At 43.9% G+C, this 14,372-nt stretch overlaps 1 protein-coding gene across 6 annotated transcripts in view; it reads right to left on the minus strand.

Annotated features, from left to right (window-relative positions):
• Positions 1-529: 529 nt before the first annotated feature.
• Positions 530-14,372, minus strand: part of PLXNA1 (plexin A1) — a 298,111-nt gene continuing 284,268 nt past the window's right edge. For all 6 annotated transcript variants that reach the window (XM_083418456.1, XM_083418455.1, XM_083418458.1 and 3 more), the window contains exon 32: positions 530-9,646. In XM_083418456.1, coding sequence (XP_083274582.1) covers positions 9,551-9,646 — 96 coding nt within the window. In that variant the 3' untranslated portion in view covers positions 530-9,550. The remainder of the gene's footprint in view (positions 9,647-14,372) is intronic.

Here is a 14,372-nt window from a genome sequence, read left to right on the forward strand (position 1 = left end):
CTAGGAAATGAAGAGTGTGGTTTTCTATGCTCTTTTGGTCTTTCACCCAATACTGAGCTAGATGAACTATAGGATAATTTTAACCAGAGTTTTGCAGGAACACATTTCTTTCCGCACCTTACACTTGCAGGCACCTCAGTACAAGCTGCCACTTTTAAAAGAAGGCAGTGTAAGGTGGGAGATGGTTTAGTTTCTGTGCTAGGAAACTCAGGAAAGCAATAACCCCAACTCCTGCTGGGCCACTGGGTGGGTAGGTGGTTAAGACATTCTACATACATGAGAGCCAAGCGCAGCTGAAAAGGTGGCCCATGATGCTGAATATAGTACGTGGTGAAGGTGCAGAAATCTAGTGCTGAAGCTCACATAAAGTGATTGAACGGGGCAGGGGGGTAAGACGGGTTGTGGTCAAGTCCAAGCAGGGCTGTAGAAGCATGCCCAGCAACGCACAGCTGCCCCTTGCCTCCTGTATTTCCATCTTCCTTCCTCCCTCTGCACCAAACCTGGAACTCACAAAGTCAGACAAGACAAGTTATATAGCAAAAATGTTTAATCTCTCCTTGATGCGCGTGTTTATTTACAAGTACTAAATCTGAAGAACATTAAAATAGGAAATAGCAGGATATTTACACAATCAAAGGGTGCCGACCTGCCACACTGGCACAGTTGCTTCAAGTCTGAAACAATCACATAAAGTTTTCATCATTTTTATTTTTTTATTTTACTATTAAAATTCTTTGTTTCTTATTGTTTTCTCTGCTCCACCCCTCCCATGCCAACCCCCTTCCCCTTTACTTAAAGGACAGCTAACTGTGGACTTGACATTGCTTTGAAAGAAGAGAGAGCGGCAGGCCTTACAAGGCTTTTACGTGTTTTAAACACATTTTCCGGGGGGGGGAGTTAATAGTGCTCCATTTAAAAAAGCTGCAATGGGGGCGAGGCGGGGGAAGGTCTTGCTCACCATCCTGACGAATGCACCAGCCCTTTCTTTAGACGATCCCTAAACTCTTAAGAGTCCAAGGAACTGGGGATGTCACTATCATAGAGTTTAAGAAATAAAGAAAACACCAGACACTTCCTTATTAGCTGGCTCAAACCATTTTTCTCCGAAGAGCTGTGTATTTTTGGAACCTGATTATTTGACATTTCCATTGAGATACCCTCTAAAACTAAGCCTTCAATAGCTGACTTGTTCCTTCAGTCCCTATTCCTAGCATGTCCTGTCCTTACATAGCACCAGTGTTTGAGGGCACAGGGTGGCGGTGGTAGGAGGCTGACAGAGCAGGGGTTATATGATTAAGCATTGTTAACAATGGATAGAGGAAAGTGAAAGTAGCACCTGAAAAAGAGAAGGTACGTTTCACATGCACTTTTCCCAAGGAATACTTAAAAAGTATTCTTGTGGGGAAGCTGGTAACATGTGGGTTGGATGAGGTAGCTGTTAGGTGGATTTGTAGCTGGTTGACTGACCCAACTCAAAGAGTGCTTACTAATAGTTCCTAATCAACCTGGAAAAGACTGACGTGAGGTGCCACAGAGTTCTTTATAAATTACTTAGATGAAAGAATTTAGGGCAGGGGTCAGCAAGCTTTTTCAGCAGGGGGCCAGTCCACTGTCCCTCAGACCTTGTGGGGGGGGGACAGACTATATTATTTGGGGGGCGGGGGCATGATACAAGAGCACGACGAGCCCCGGTGGCTGCTTACCTGTGTCTTGCGAGTGGCAGGGGCTGGCAGTGGTGGAGGGACAATGAGCAGTGGAGAGGGGCTGCTTAAAATGGTGGCCGCTTGAGCACTGCTGCTGCTGGCACCAACAAAGCCCAGCCTCCTCTATGCAGGGAGGGGAGAAGCCAGGAGGAGGGAGGGAGGAGGCGCCACCGCCATGTGAGGGAGAGGGAGGGAAAGAACATGTGCGCTGGCGATCTACGTGGCGATTCCCGGACCGCCCGCGGGCCAGATCCAGAAGGAAATTGGGCCTGATCCAGCCCATGAACCTTAGTTTGCTTGGTTTAGGGGATACTCATCAAATTTGCACATCACACAAAACTGGGACAAGTAGCTAATGCCACATTAAGACAGAATCGGGATTCAAAATGACTTTAACAGATTAAGAGAACCAGGCCCAAACTAACAACATGTAAGGTTCTACACTTAGGTAGGAAGAACCAGCTGCACAAACATAAGATGAGGAACACCTGGCTTGCCAGTAGTACATGTGAAAAGGATCTAGGGGTCTTAGTAGAGGACAAGTTTAACATGCTTCAAACTCTACAATTCCATGATTCTGTGATTCTATGAATCAACGGTGTGATGCAGCAGCAAAAAAAGCTAATGCTAGTCTTGGCTGCATCAACAAAAGTATTGTGTTCAGATCAAGGGAAGTAATAGTACCGCTTTGTTCTGCCTTGGTCAGACCACACCTGGAGTACTGTGTCGAGTTCTGGGCACCACAGTTTAAGGATTCTGACAAGCTGGAATGTGTGCAGAGGAGGGTGACCAAGATGATCAAGGGTCTGGAAGCTAAGTCTTAGATGAATGGTTGAGGGAGCTATGGAAGTTTAGCCTAGAAAAGAGGAGATTGAGAGGAAATATGATAGCCATCCTCAAATATCTAAATGGCTGTCACATGGAAGATGGAGTAAGCTTGTTTCCTCCTGCTCTGGAGGGTTGGATAAGAAAGGAGATTCCAACTAAACATAACAGAAAAACTTTCTGACGGTAAGAGCTGTTTGACAGTGGATCTGACTCCCTTGGAAGGTGGTGGGCTCTCCTTCATTGGAGGTTTTTAAGCAGAGGTTGAATGGCCATCTATCATGGATGCTTCAGTTGAGATTCCTGCATTGTAGAGGTTGAACTAGAACTAGATGATCCAACTCTACGATTCTATGAGTCATGGAGACCTTATTTAGAAGTAACTAATACATTGAATAGTGGCGTTGTGGGGAAGGGATCTCACATAATGTTGGTGGGAATGGATTGGTGATGCTTGGATGAAAACCAGAGAAAATTATGAAGCTATAAACCTTTTTTTTTTTTTAAAGAAAAGAAAAGAAAGAAATAAGTCACTTGCTCCTGACGGCATTGCTCTTAGAAATCCTTTGCCACACGAATGTCACTACGGCAAAGCAGAAAATGTCAACCTATTCAGCTCGCCTTATGCCAATACAGCTATAACAAAAATGTATCTGGTTGAGAGATTGTTCCAAATCAGCCAGGCCTCTTCCCTGTAACCGCCTTACCGCTTTATATCCCTGCCCTTTTGTTTTTGAAGAATGTCTTTTTCTGCTGCAATTCATGCCAGATCAATAATTAGTGAACATAAGTTATGCTCCCCTCTCCCAAAGTGTTAATGGCTTGTAGGTTTTGCTTTTCAGGTGATCGTCTGAGCATCAAAATGCATAGCAAAAGAGTTTAGTACCAATGGCATGATTGCACATCATATTCAAAGTCCTGCATAGGTCAGAAACGTCAGGAGATTTGACATTGCCACTGAAGTCCCCAGATGTGCCTTTGCTTGGATAGATGTGGATGTGTACAACCCAATGAAGAGTAACACACGGAATTGCTTCCATGCTGCAACCCTTTAGCACTGCTCAGGCACTGTATTTAGCCGGAAGCTGAACTAAAACAAGAGGTTAGTGTTAACGTTATCTGTCAATGTCTTTCTGTGCACCCCGCCCCCAATCCTCCCTTAATGTTTGCTCCTATGTAAAGCCTATTTAGCAAAGGGTCACAGCAACATTAATTAAGAGTTTTATCTTTGCCTGCTTTATTGCTTCTGGATGAGTTCAGATAGGAAAATTAGTGATTAATGGTTTATTAACTGCCCCAATTTCAATTGTGTATGTGATTCTATTGGTGATTTCCACTATGGGAAGGGAAATGATGAGAGGAAGTCACTACTGATTGTCCCCCCCCCCAATAAATAAATAAATAGATAGATAAGAGGCAATTAAGCAATTATTCATCACTAACACTCCAGCCATGATCAAGAGAAAGATATAAAATAGGCAAGATCTGCAAACAAGATAAAACTTAAATTAAGGGCACAGGAACTCTCAACAACATTTTGCCTAGCCCTGCAGTACAGGCTGGTGATACAATTGCATTTCATTACCCAAATTTAGCCATGAATCAGTATGGGGGGGGGGGACAGGACAAGACAGGAAAGACCGGAATGCAGTGATTTAAGAACGATGCTGTCTGAATGTTCCATAACGAGCAAATGAACAAAGGAAGGCAATTCCAGAGAAAGTGGCTAATATGGAAGCAACTAAGATTAAAACTGCCCAAGAAAGAAAGAAAAAAGATCCTCTAGGTGTGAGCCAGATTGTAAATCTTTTTAACACAGTGAAGGAATGTCTGCTGACGAAAAAATTAAAAAATCCTGTTGATTTCAGTGGAATTGCAGGCACTGGGGTGAGAAAGAAGATGAAAATTTGGACTCGCTGCTTGTCTGCTATCTGCTTTGTCTCTGCTCACCGCTTTGGGGAGAAGCCACCGAGTTTCTCTTCTGCCCCATGCACTGTCTGCAAAGTGACTGGCTTGGTTTCTGTGGCAGAATTGTGACTGGCGAAGGCAGTGCCAGAGGCAAAGGAAGCCCAACTCTGTGTGGTGTGCATGGTCACAGAGCAGACCACCAGTAGGCATTTTAGTGTTGGCAATTACACATCCATGCACAAGCACCGAAAACAGGGGGGAGGTGACAACATATTTATGATTTACCTCATTTTCTGTGGGTTGAAGGCGTGTAGAAATCTGTTTGCCAAGATGTCCAATTTAAGCCTGAACAGTGCTTTTCTTCTAGGAAAAAAAGGAGCCGGTACTCACCATGAAGTTGTTAAAGTAAGTGCCACAATTTTAAGCAGTGCTTTACTTTTAGGTGGGGGGGGGGGAGAGGTGCCAGTATACCCTTGAGTACCCCCAGAAAAAAGCACTGAGCCTTGCCATCTTGGTGCTTGCCTGTGTGCCCCTTATGCTGCTGCTGCTGAGATTCCACTGGGATTCTGTACAAAACATTAAATACGAACTGTCCAGAAAGCTTGCAGCCTGACAGACTGAATCACAAACTGTATCAACCTGAAGTATTTGCACAGGAGCTGATTTAGCTGTTGCTTTCCAGTTATTTCAGCTGGTGGTCTGTCCACTGTGCAGAGAGTCTGGACGCAGGGAAAGTATTCCTCCACTCCACAAACATCCCTAGTGGCAAGTTAAATATCTACGATTCTGCTAAGCGTTAGGCTAAGAACTCTTCCCCCCACCCCCCTGCTGCCATGGCCCATATGGAGATGACTTGGTTCACTGAAGGCTAGGAACTGGGAAGATAGGATGCAATTAGCTAGGTCTTTCTAAAGGACAGTCCTGAAGACTGAACAAACCAACTTGCATTCTGCAGGCCCTTCAAATTAAGCCAACTTCTAATGCACTTTGTTGAGTTTTTATCAGAAAAGATAAAAGTTGTTCACTTGAGGTAAGCCACTGAATACTATTTTTATAGTGAAGTCTCCCAATATGTTATTGCTGAGATACCTGGATAAGATAAGTGAGTGGCTCTAGAGGAATGGTATATGGCATTTTCCAGTCAAACGTTTGCTCTCTATGCAATCAACAGAGGGGGATTTTGTCATTTGCTTCTAAAAAGTCAGGATAGCATTTTAGTTTTCCATAAAATGGTGCTGACTTACATCAAGCCGAAAGATCGAGCCTCTATCTCTTTTAAGTGTCAATCATGTAATGATTTATGCTTCCAAGTACACTTGAAACAAAGTCCAAGGAGGGGAACCTGTAAAATATTACAGTATCTTTTGTGTGTAGAAACACTTAGCTGTCCTTTAAGGCTTCTGAGTACCATTTTTTCCAGAAATAAACAGTTAATTCTTTTTTTTTTTCTTATACAAGAAGTGGCAAATTAATTCCAAAATTTCAAAAATAAAAAGGTCTAAACAAACCTCTAGTATTCAACACTTGCATTTTTTTTCTTTTAAAAAAAGTTCAACTCAGACTAAACTCTAGCACAGTCATGCAACAGCCCACAGGTCCTATGGATCCAGAGAGATCTCGGGAATCCCTAGGTGTTTTTCCATTATATTTTTATTGTCGTCTTGTCTTCTTCTCTTCCTCCTCTTTAATTAAAAATAATTAAAAAGGATAAAAACAAAATTACAAAGCAATCTGAGATGTATATAGGCTTCAAATGATTGTTCTGCTTGATGAGAAATGTTTGAAATTTTATCCATTTGGTATTTTCCACTGGTTGTGTAAAAACCGTATGTGATACTGGTTTGAGCTCTTTCTGTTAACTATACAGTGCCCCACTGGGGCACAAGAATTAGATTGTAACAACATATATATATATACACGCACACACACACATTTTAAATTTTAATTAAAAACTTCATTACATCCCCTCTCCTCCCCTTATTTGCACTCTCAGGGAATGGGTAGGATCAGGCTTGGTATGTTCTGCAATAGCCTCTCTCTCAACTTCAACCTAGACTTGAGATAGCAACTGAGTTTATTGGTACTGGGTGGGTGGGTGAAGGCTGAAAATTTGGTGGGTTTGGTCACCTGAGTTGAATTAGGGCAGTGGCTTCATCACACTGGTAAACTTTTAATGATAATTAAAGGCATTACATTTGTCAGGAACTGAATCGAGGGGATTAAAATTCCTAGGGTCAGAACAGTGAATGGAATGATGTAGAGATAATGAAAAAGAGAGGAGCAAAGGGAAACAGATTTTAGCAAGAGTTCAGGAGCTTGTTTCTCTCACATACTGTGGTTTAGGCTGGATATGGGATGTATTGGTTCTTTGTTAGGGTTAGACCAGAAAACTTAGACCCAATGGGCATTTCAGGACCTTCAGAAATGCTTTGCTCAGTGTGCAGGATTGTTATTTTATTATTATTTTTTAAATTATTTATTTCAGTGAATTGATTAACTGCCCTTCGGTACAAGACATCCAGGCCAGTGTGAAATTTAAATTATGGAGTGCCAACATGCACTTTGTAGGCCATAGACCCAAACCCTAGTTCAACTAGGGACAGTCTCTCTTGACTACTCTCACATAGCTTCATTGCTCTTTAGGTGTAGAATGAGAATAATGCAGGGGTGGTGGGGTGCAGAATAAATAGCTGCCTCCTAAATTTGCAAGCCTAACTAATAAGTAAAATGCTCCTTTCCGATAGCACATAATTCACATTTCAAAGATGGAGCTACTGAATTCCAGGGACGGGAGTTGTTTCAGTTTGAAAATGAGGACACCTTCTGACTCTCAAGGAGTGAGCAGACACAAAACAAAGGTACATACAACATCTCCAAACAGTGCTGGATGTCTTGGGAAACACCATGACAGCAACACAGGAACCTTTGCCTTGAATTGGGCTGGAAATACCTGGTCACAACCTGGGCAACGTGGCAGTAACTAACGGCACCTGGGTCTTCTTCTGCAGACCTCTCCTGTTCCTTCTGGCCTCCTACACTGCAGTTTGCTAACCAGGAGAAGCCCAAAGCCAGCCAGGAACCAGGTGCATAGAGGAAAGAGGAGGCAGACTTTGGGTTGAACCAAGTAGCAGAGAATAGAAAGCAGAACTCAGTTGCAGGAATTACCCCTCTCGTAATGCTAACATCGGATTGGAATGAATGATGCTCTGCTCTCCCCACTAAGATCATCATTTCCCTGCTCTCTGGAGCAGTCCATAGCCAAAGCAAGCTATGGAGAAGATCACACATAATCTAATGATTCCTGCACAAAAGTAATAATGTAATTATTAAGTAATAATGAAGGGCGTTGGACTAGATGACACTTGGAGTCCCTTCCAACTCTACAATTCCACAAAACTCATTTCTTATCTGCACTCTCTCACCCTCTTCTAATTGGCCTAACCAGAACCAAATCCGCTGGTGAAGCTGCTTATCCCAATAGAGGGGAATTACAAGACTGTTGGGAGTTTGGGTTTTCATTGCTACCAAAACAAAAAGAGAAGCTCTGCATTTTGCTGAAGAAATTGGGATGAGGAATAAATAAAATATTCTAAAGTGGTGCGTGTACACACCTACACACCTGAAAAAACTAAAGGGGCACCCCACTTATATTTAATGTTTCTGTCAGTGCTAAACTGCAGCTCCATGTTCCTCATCTCTTAGCATGAAGTCTGACCTCATGATTTCTCTGAACAGACCCAGTGTTGCCATGGTCTGCCAGAAATGGAGACAACACAGAAGAAGCATCTACTCATAGGCTTCCTGCATGACCCAGACCCTACCAAGTCTGACTGCATCTCTTACTAAGATGCCTTTCCTCTACAACGGAAGAGGGAAATACTGAGAGTTGGTTCAAACAGCCACCCCCATTCACTGTGCCTATGCAGTGGCAATACGTGGCAGTACCCCTCTGTCTAAATGCCCCATGAGTGGGAAATGTACAGATGAGGGCAGCTGGGGGCGGGCTACTCTGGGGCGGGTGGGGCAATGAGAACTTTTGAAAGTTGCTAAACTCCGCTTACAAACAGCTAGCCCTGTCTTAATCTATAAAAAGGCAAAGCAGGGACTTTTCTCAAAAGTGTGCCATTTCCACAAAGTAATTCACCACAAACAGGTGAAAAGATCTCTCTGCAGGGGTTTGCCATGCATGGCCCACCCTCCCTTTTGCAAGTTCTTTGCCCTCTGGGTACCTTAAACCTTCGGCACCCGCGTAAGCAGCATTCAAAACAAGAGCATCAATTTGGCCTGTGCTAAATGTTATTAAAATATGGCACAGGACAAAGTGTAGGAAGAATCAAAGATAGAGGGGCTCTTCTCTTGGACTCCAAGCACCCCCCCTTCTATCCCAAGCAAGCAATGCTCCTTTCTTTTTGTTGAAACGAAAATTAAAAAAAAAATCCTGCAATGTTTTGTTTAAAATTTAGAACCTCCCCACACTCATATATTTTAAATCTTTTTCAAAAACAAAACAAAAACAAAACCTAGCTTGTGGAAATTGTGCAAATATAGCAGTTAACACTAGAGGAAGAAGGCCAGAGAGTATGGAAGAGAAGGTAGAGAGTGGAGCTGTCCAGGCAAGGCGGGAAAGGAAGGAAGTACAGGGAGAAGGGGCAGGGAATTATAAGCCTACCAAACCGCCTGCCACGGGGGAAAAAACCATAATGTAAAAAGGTTGTCCTAGACGTTAGTGCAGTCCCCAACCTTCCATCGCCAAATCTGGAGCAGGCCTTGGTGGGAGCCGGAGAAGGGAGGCAGTGGCAGCTGAGCAGGGATTTGTCTCGCTGGCCCTCCTTGCACATCTCCTGGGGTCCTTCAGGTTCTTTGCTACGTCGCTCCTTCCAAAAGGTCTTTAAGATAGGCTCCGTTTGCTTTTGAGAACGGCGGTCTTACGTTGTTGTTGTTTTGCTGTTCGTTGTGTGTAAAGTGTTCTGAGACGCAGCAGATTCTGTGCATTGTTTGGTGCCAGGCCCCAATGTATTCCTTGATTGCTTTCTTGCTGCCGCGACTCACTTGCCGCTCTCTCTCTCCCTTAAGAGTCCACTGCCAGGGAAGTCTGCAGCACCATCTCGACCTTTTCAGCTACTTAGGGCCATTGTGTCAATTGCCTGCTCCAACTTACTCCGCAGCCGTTGCCTTCGGGCCTGTTCGTCCTTCTCTAAAGCAGCTAAAATCTGGCAAGGGGAAAGACGTGTAGATGAAATCATTAGTAAAGGAAGACTCTGGAGTAATTTGAAGCATGCTTCACACCAGTGGTAGTCTAGAAAGAGAAGCCAGGAGAGATTCCCCACCAAACACTCCAAACCCCCTCTTTTAAGGATGAAGAAATATGGGACGGCCATTCTCTTGACCGTCACAACTAGGAAAGGCTGCTAAAAATGGCAGCAACTCAACAGTGCATCAGCAAGTGTGTTGTCCCATTCTAGTGGCTGAGCAAGGAGGAACAATCGCCATCCTGCCAGGGTTGCAGGCTGCCACACACTATCCCCAATCACCCTAGTGAGCTGAAGTGGCTGTCCTTTTCCTCCCGCTCCCATGTGAGTATGTGAGAAAAAGACAAAAGAGTCAGAGAGCACATTGAAGGCAATGCTTAATTGCCCATCTATCTTCCTTCCTGTATTTTGCAGGAAGCATGTCTGACTAGCAGCAGATCTGCAAAAATACTTTTGCAGATCTCCTAGGACTCCTCACACACATGACGTCCGGCAACCAGAGCAAGGGATATTGACAGGTGGCCCAATACTTCCCCTGCAGAAACCTGGTAGTCCAGTAATATCTGGAGGGCCACAGGTTGCTCAGCCCTTCTGAATTCAGAGAATAGGAGAACTCTCCCGCAATGGCATGATCTGGGACTTTTCTGATGGTCCTGGGGACAAGGAAACACTGGGGACATTTATGAAATTGGCATCTTTAATTATGGAATAATTAAACCTAGTCCACTTTCTAGTTCTGTTCTCAGAATCAGATGAGAATCACTAGATCACTCTTTGGATGTAATCCAGGAAATCTTGAAAAACTCTGCATCTTCAGGCACTCAGACTATATGAACTGAGAGATAATCAGAGATGTGAACAGGGCTTTGGATTCTGAGGGGGGGGGGAGGATGGGGTTTGGCAGGAAAGCAGCTAGTGAAAGGGGCTGAGATAGTGAGGGAATGGTGGGATTTTTCTACAAAAAGGAGAGAGAGGTGCCCATCATCAGGAGTCCATTGAACCAAGTCCCACGCCCTTTAAATTGCGCTGCCAGATAAAGAACAGATGATTAAAATGCAAACCCATCAGAAATCCCATTATAGTGGCTAAGTTTGTTGTGAGTGCAAGGTGGATTTCTCTTTCCAATTAAATGTCAAAGCATCCATCAAAGGGGACTTGATTAACCATTTCATTGGCTGCATAATTGGAAATAAACTCTTGTATAATTAATAGACTGACTATTAGGAGGCAGGAAAGGTCCATCACAAGCCCTACAGGTAATTCCTTAATATGGAAATCAGCTCCTTTTGATTAAGAGCAGCTGTGGCGCCCTACAGGTCTCCAGCGCTAAACGTGCAGAACGTGCTGTGGAGAGTACACAGCACTGCAGCGCAGGACCTTGCGGATGATGAAACACTTAAAAGCTCAGTGCAGTTTCTGTAAAGGTGATTTGCCACATAGTTAGCGAATGCATGAAGAATCCTAAGAGTTGGAAAAGAGGGTAAAGCAGCTCAACTTCATTCCCTAGGGGAGGGTAACTACTGTTAGCTTCCCATGGGAAATGTGATTCCACCACCTCCTCTGTACAAAAACTGAGCCTGCTGCAATTCTGCATGGGGATAACCAAGACCTGCATTGGCACATATGGAAGGACCCCAATACTCCATCCAAAGCGCAGAAAACGCCAATCACAGTGATTTCTAGGTGGCCAAGCTCTGAATGCAAATGACACGTTAATCTGGCAGAAATAAAAAAGATGAAGTTATTAAGGGTACTGGAGCTATTGAGTGACTAGGAACAGGAGTTCTATTCATGGTTCGTGAATCCCTTTCTCTCTTGATTCAAGAAAGACTCACTACCTTCTGAAAGATTTACAACCTGCTTTGTATTTGTTTGATCTTCTGTTATTGTGTTGCCCTTCTGGGAGCAGCACAGTAAAGAGGAAAACTACAGGGAGCATAAGAAGAGAGCGGGAGATGCATGTCTGTCACCTGTTTTAAGGAGCTGGGACCACCGTGATTAGGAAGATGCAAAAACCCAAATGAAAATTAATTATGATTTTCATTCAGTGCCAATGACAGCATATTATAGCACTGAACAACAGGAAAAATTATTCTCTCCCATTTCACATCAAAGAGGGTGCAATCGGGCTGCATGTAATTGTGTTTAATGAATGAAAACAAACAAAGGGAACAGCTGCTATTTATTAATCCCATTACAAATAATAAAAGAAGTTCCTGGGAGCTGTGAACACACAAGCAGTGCTTTTAGAGCGGGCTATGGATGCACATCCAGCAGATGCCAGGCAGCGGTTAACCGGGAAAGACAAGGAATGGCAACTCACCCTGCATTCAGCTCATTAAGATCACGCTTTCCAAACACGTAGTGCTTGCCTTGTTATTGATTTCTGTTTTTAAGGCCTTGCTTATTTGTAATACTAATGAAAGGGAATGTTGGGAGCTGGAGACCAGCCCCAGAGCAGGCAGTTGCTATGAAAATGTCTCTAGGAACAGCCGGGGGGGGGGGGTCACCTCTGGTTTTAGCTTTGTGGTGAATTTTGGTCTAAGGCAGATGGCTAGGATGTTGCTAAGAAGCCCTGCAACTGTGCAGGCTGCTAAGGCACTGCTACTGTTAGCTATTTCCTAGTATGGGGACCATCCTTATTGCCTAGAAGTAGATACTCGTGCCTACTCCTACAGGAAAGACCTGCTGCAGGGATTCTTGGCTTACAACAGGGAGGTCTACACCTGAGGCCACAGCAACTTTTCAAATTTAAATTAAGGTATTGTAAAATAAAAAGTTGCTTACGGTTTAATATGCAAAGGGGGAAAAAGCAATAACGAGACTCTGTGTGTCATTTCATATACACACAGCTCTCCTGTTGGCAGACAACTGGAAAGGCAAAGGGTCTGCCAGTCTCCTCCTTGAGCAGATCTGTTAGGAAGCACCTTTTGCTATCTCAGCAAATGTGCTCCATAGCTTTGAAGCCCTTAGAATCATAGAACTGCAGAGTTGGAAGAGACCCTCTGAGGGTCATATAGGTCCATCACTGCAACACAGGAATCTCAAGCATCCATGACAGATGGCCATCCGACTTCTGCTGAAAGCAGCTTGCAAAAGGGGGAGCTGGGCTGGAGGGCAGAACACCAGCACAACATCCCATTTTGGCAGGAACTCTGCAATGGAAATGTAGAGAATATCCAAAGCAATCCTAAGTCTCTGCTCATGAAACATGTACGTATCTTCTTGCACCCGGCAGGTGGCCACACGTGGATCTTGTGTATGAAGGAACGACCACAACTACATTATTGTTCAGTTTTCACTGACAGGAAGCATTTAGTCCAGCTGCCCAGCACTAATCTGCTGTCACTCAGAAATAATGCTTTGTCAATTTCCTTAGTGTGCAAACAACTACTTCATGGCTTGAGACAGACAAGACAACTGATATGGGTGTTTATGCCTGTTCTACTGAGCTGCAGTAACTTGAGCCTCAACCTGCTTTCCAAATGCCTTGCACCCTATCTAATTCTTCATTAATGCAGTCTGTTAGATCCACCTCTGTGTGTTGCAACCTTTGCCCCTTCCCACGATAACTCCCTCTCTCTCCCCACCTTCTATCCACTTATGAACGTAAGAAACTGTGGGGCCACTCACCAGCTCTTGGAAGAACCTCCTTGCCCAGAGTAGTTTGGCAAACTCTTGTACAAAGGCTTTTATTGCTTTACACAAGCCACTATTCCCCCCCCCCCACTCCCCCAGGTCTCATTGTCGTTCAGCCGGGCAATAAAATCCCTGTGATCCTATTACATATATTTTTATTAGTGTTATATATTTTATTGCTTTAATAAAGGATTGCAGAGAATGTGTTCACAGAAAAGTACTTTATGGAGTTTATACCAATTACGGCAGATGGGCTTTTAACCACTCCTTAAAACTTAAGAGGCTGGCTGAAGTGACTTCATGGCAAACATGCCCCCCCCCTCCTGGGATTGCAAATTAGGATACCATTGGAGACTACCCAGCATAGGGATAACTGAAAACAGTCAAGTGACATGCTAAGAGAGTGTTTTCCTCTGCTGTACTTCTGCATGTTCCTGTAGTTTAAGCTGGTGATTGAATGGCAAAGGGCAAGCGGGATTTTCTCTCTTTTCTTTTGTTACTTTATTTGTTTAATTAATTAATTAATTATATGCTTTCCCACTGTGTGATTTAGTCCCCTCTTTTGTATTTACCTGCTATATATTTGCTAACACTGTTGTGATTCTTACATCATCATCATCATCATCATCATCATTATTATTATTTCTTTCCTGGTTGGGAGGGGGGAATGAAGGTTAAAGTTGGCCTGTTTGTTTGTTTACCTTGAGCAGTTTGGACACTTGCACGGGGGGAGGAACGGGGGAGAAAGGTGGAAACATGAGTATATAATAGCCTGCTGGATCCTGACAGGAACACCTGAGGGCAAAACTGCACATCACAAGAGAAGCACAGTGTTCCCACCTTGGAGCACTAACACAGGGGGTTAAGGGGCTTCAATGGAGGAAAAGGAGTGGGCTGGAGTGCGGAGGTTTATCCGTATTCTAGCCAGAGTTATCCCTTTCATGTACTGCACTGCCAGTCAGCTTTTAACTCCCCCCCCCCAAAAAAAAATCTGAGCTCCAAAATAAATAAGCAAGTCTAGTTTGCAGGGCAGAGAGGCCTCAGAAGA

Source organism: Podarcis tiliguerta (assembly GCF_965153285.1).
Source record: "Podarcis tiliguerta genome assembly, chromosome: 2".
NCBI classification, from domain to species: Eukaryota; Metazoa; Chordata; class Lepidosauria; order Squamata; family Lacertidae; genus Podarcis; species Podarcis tiliguerta.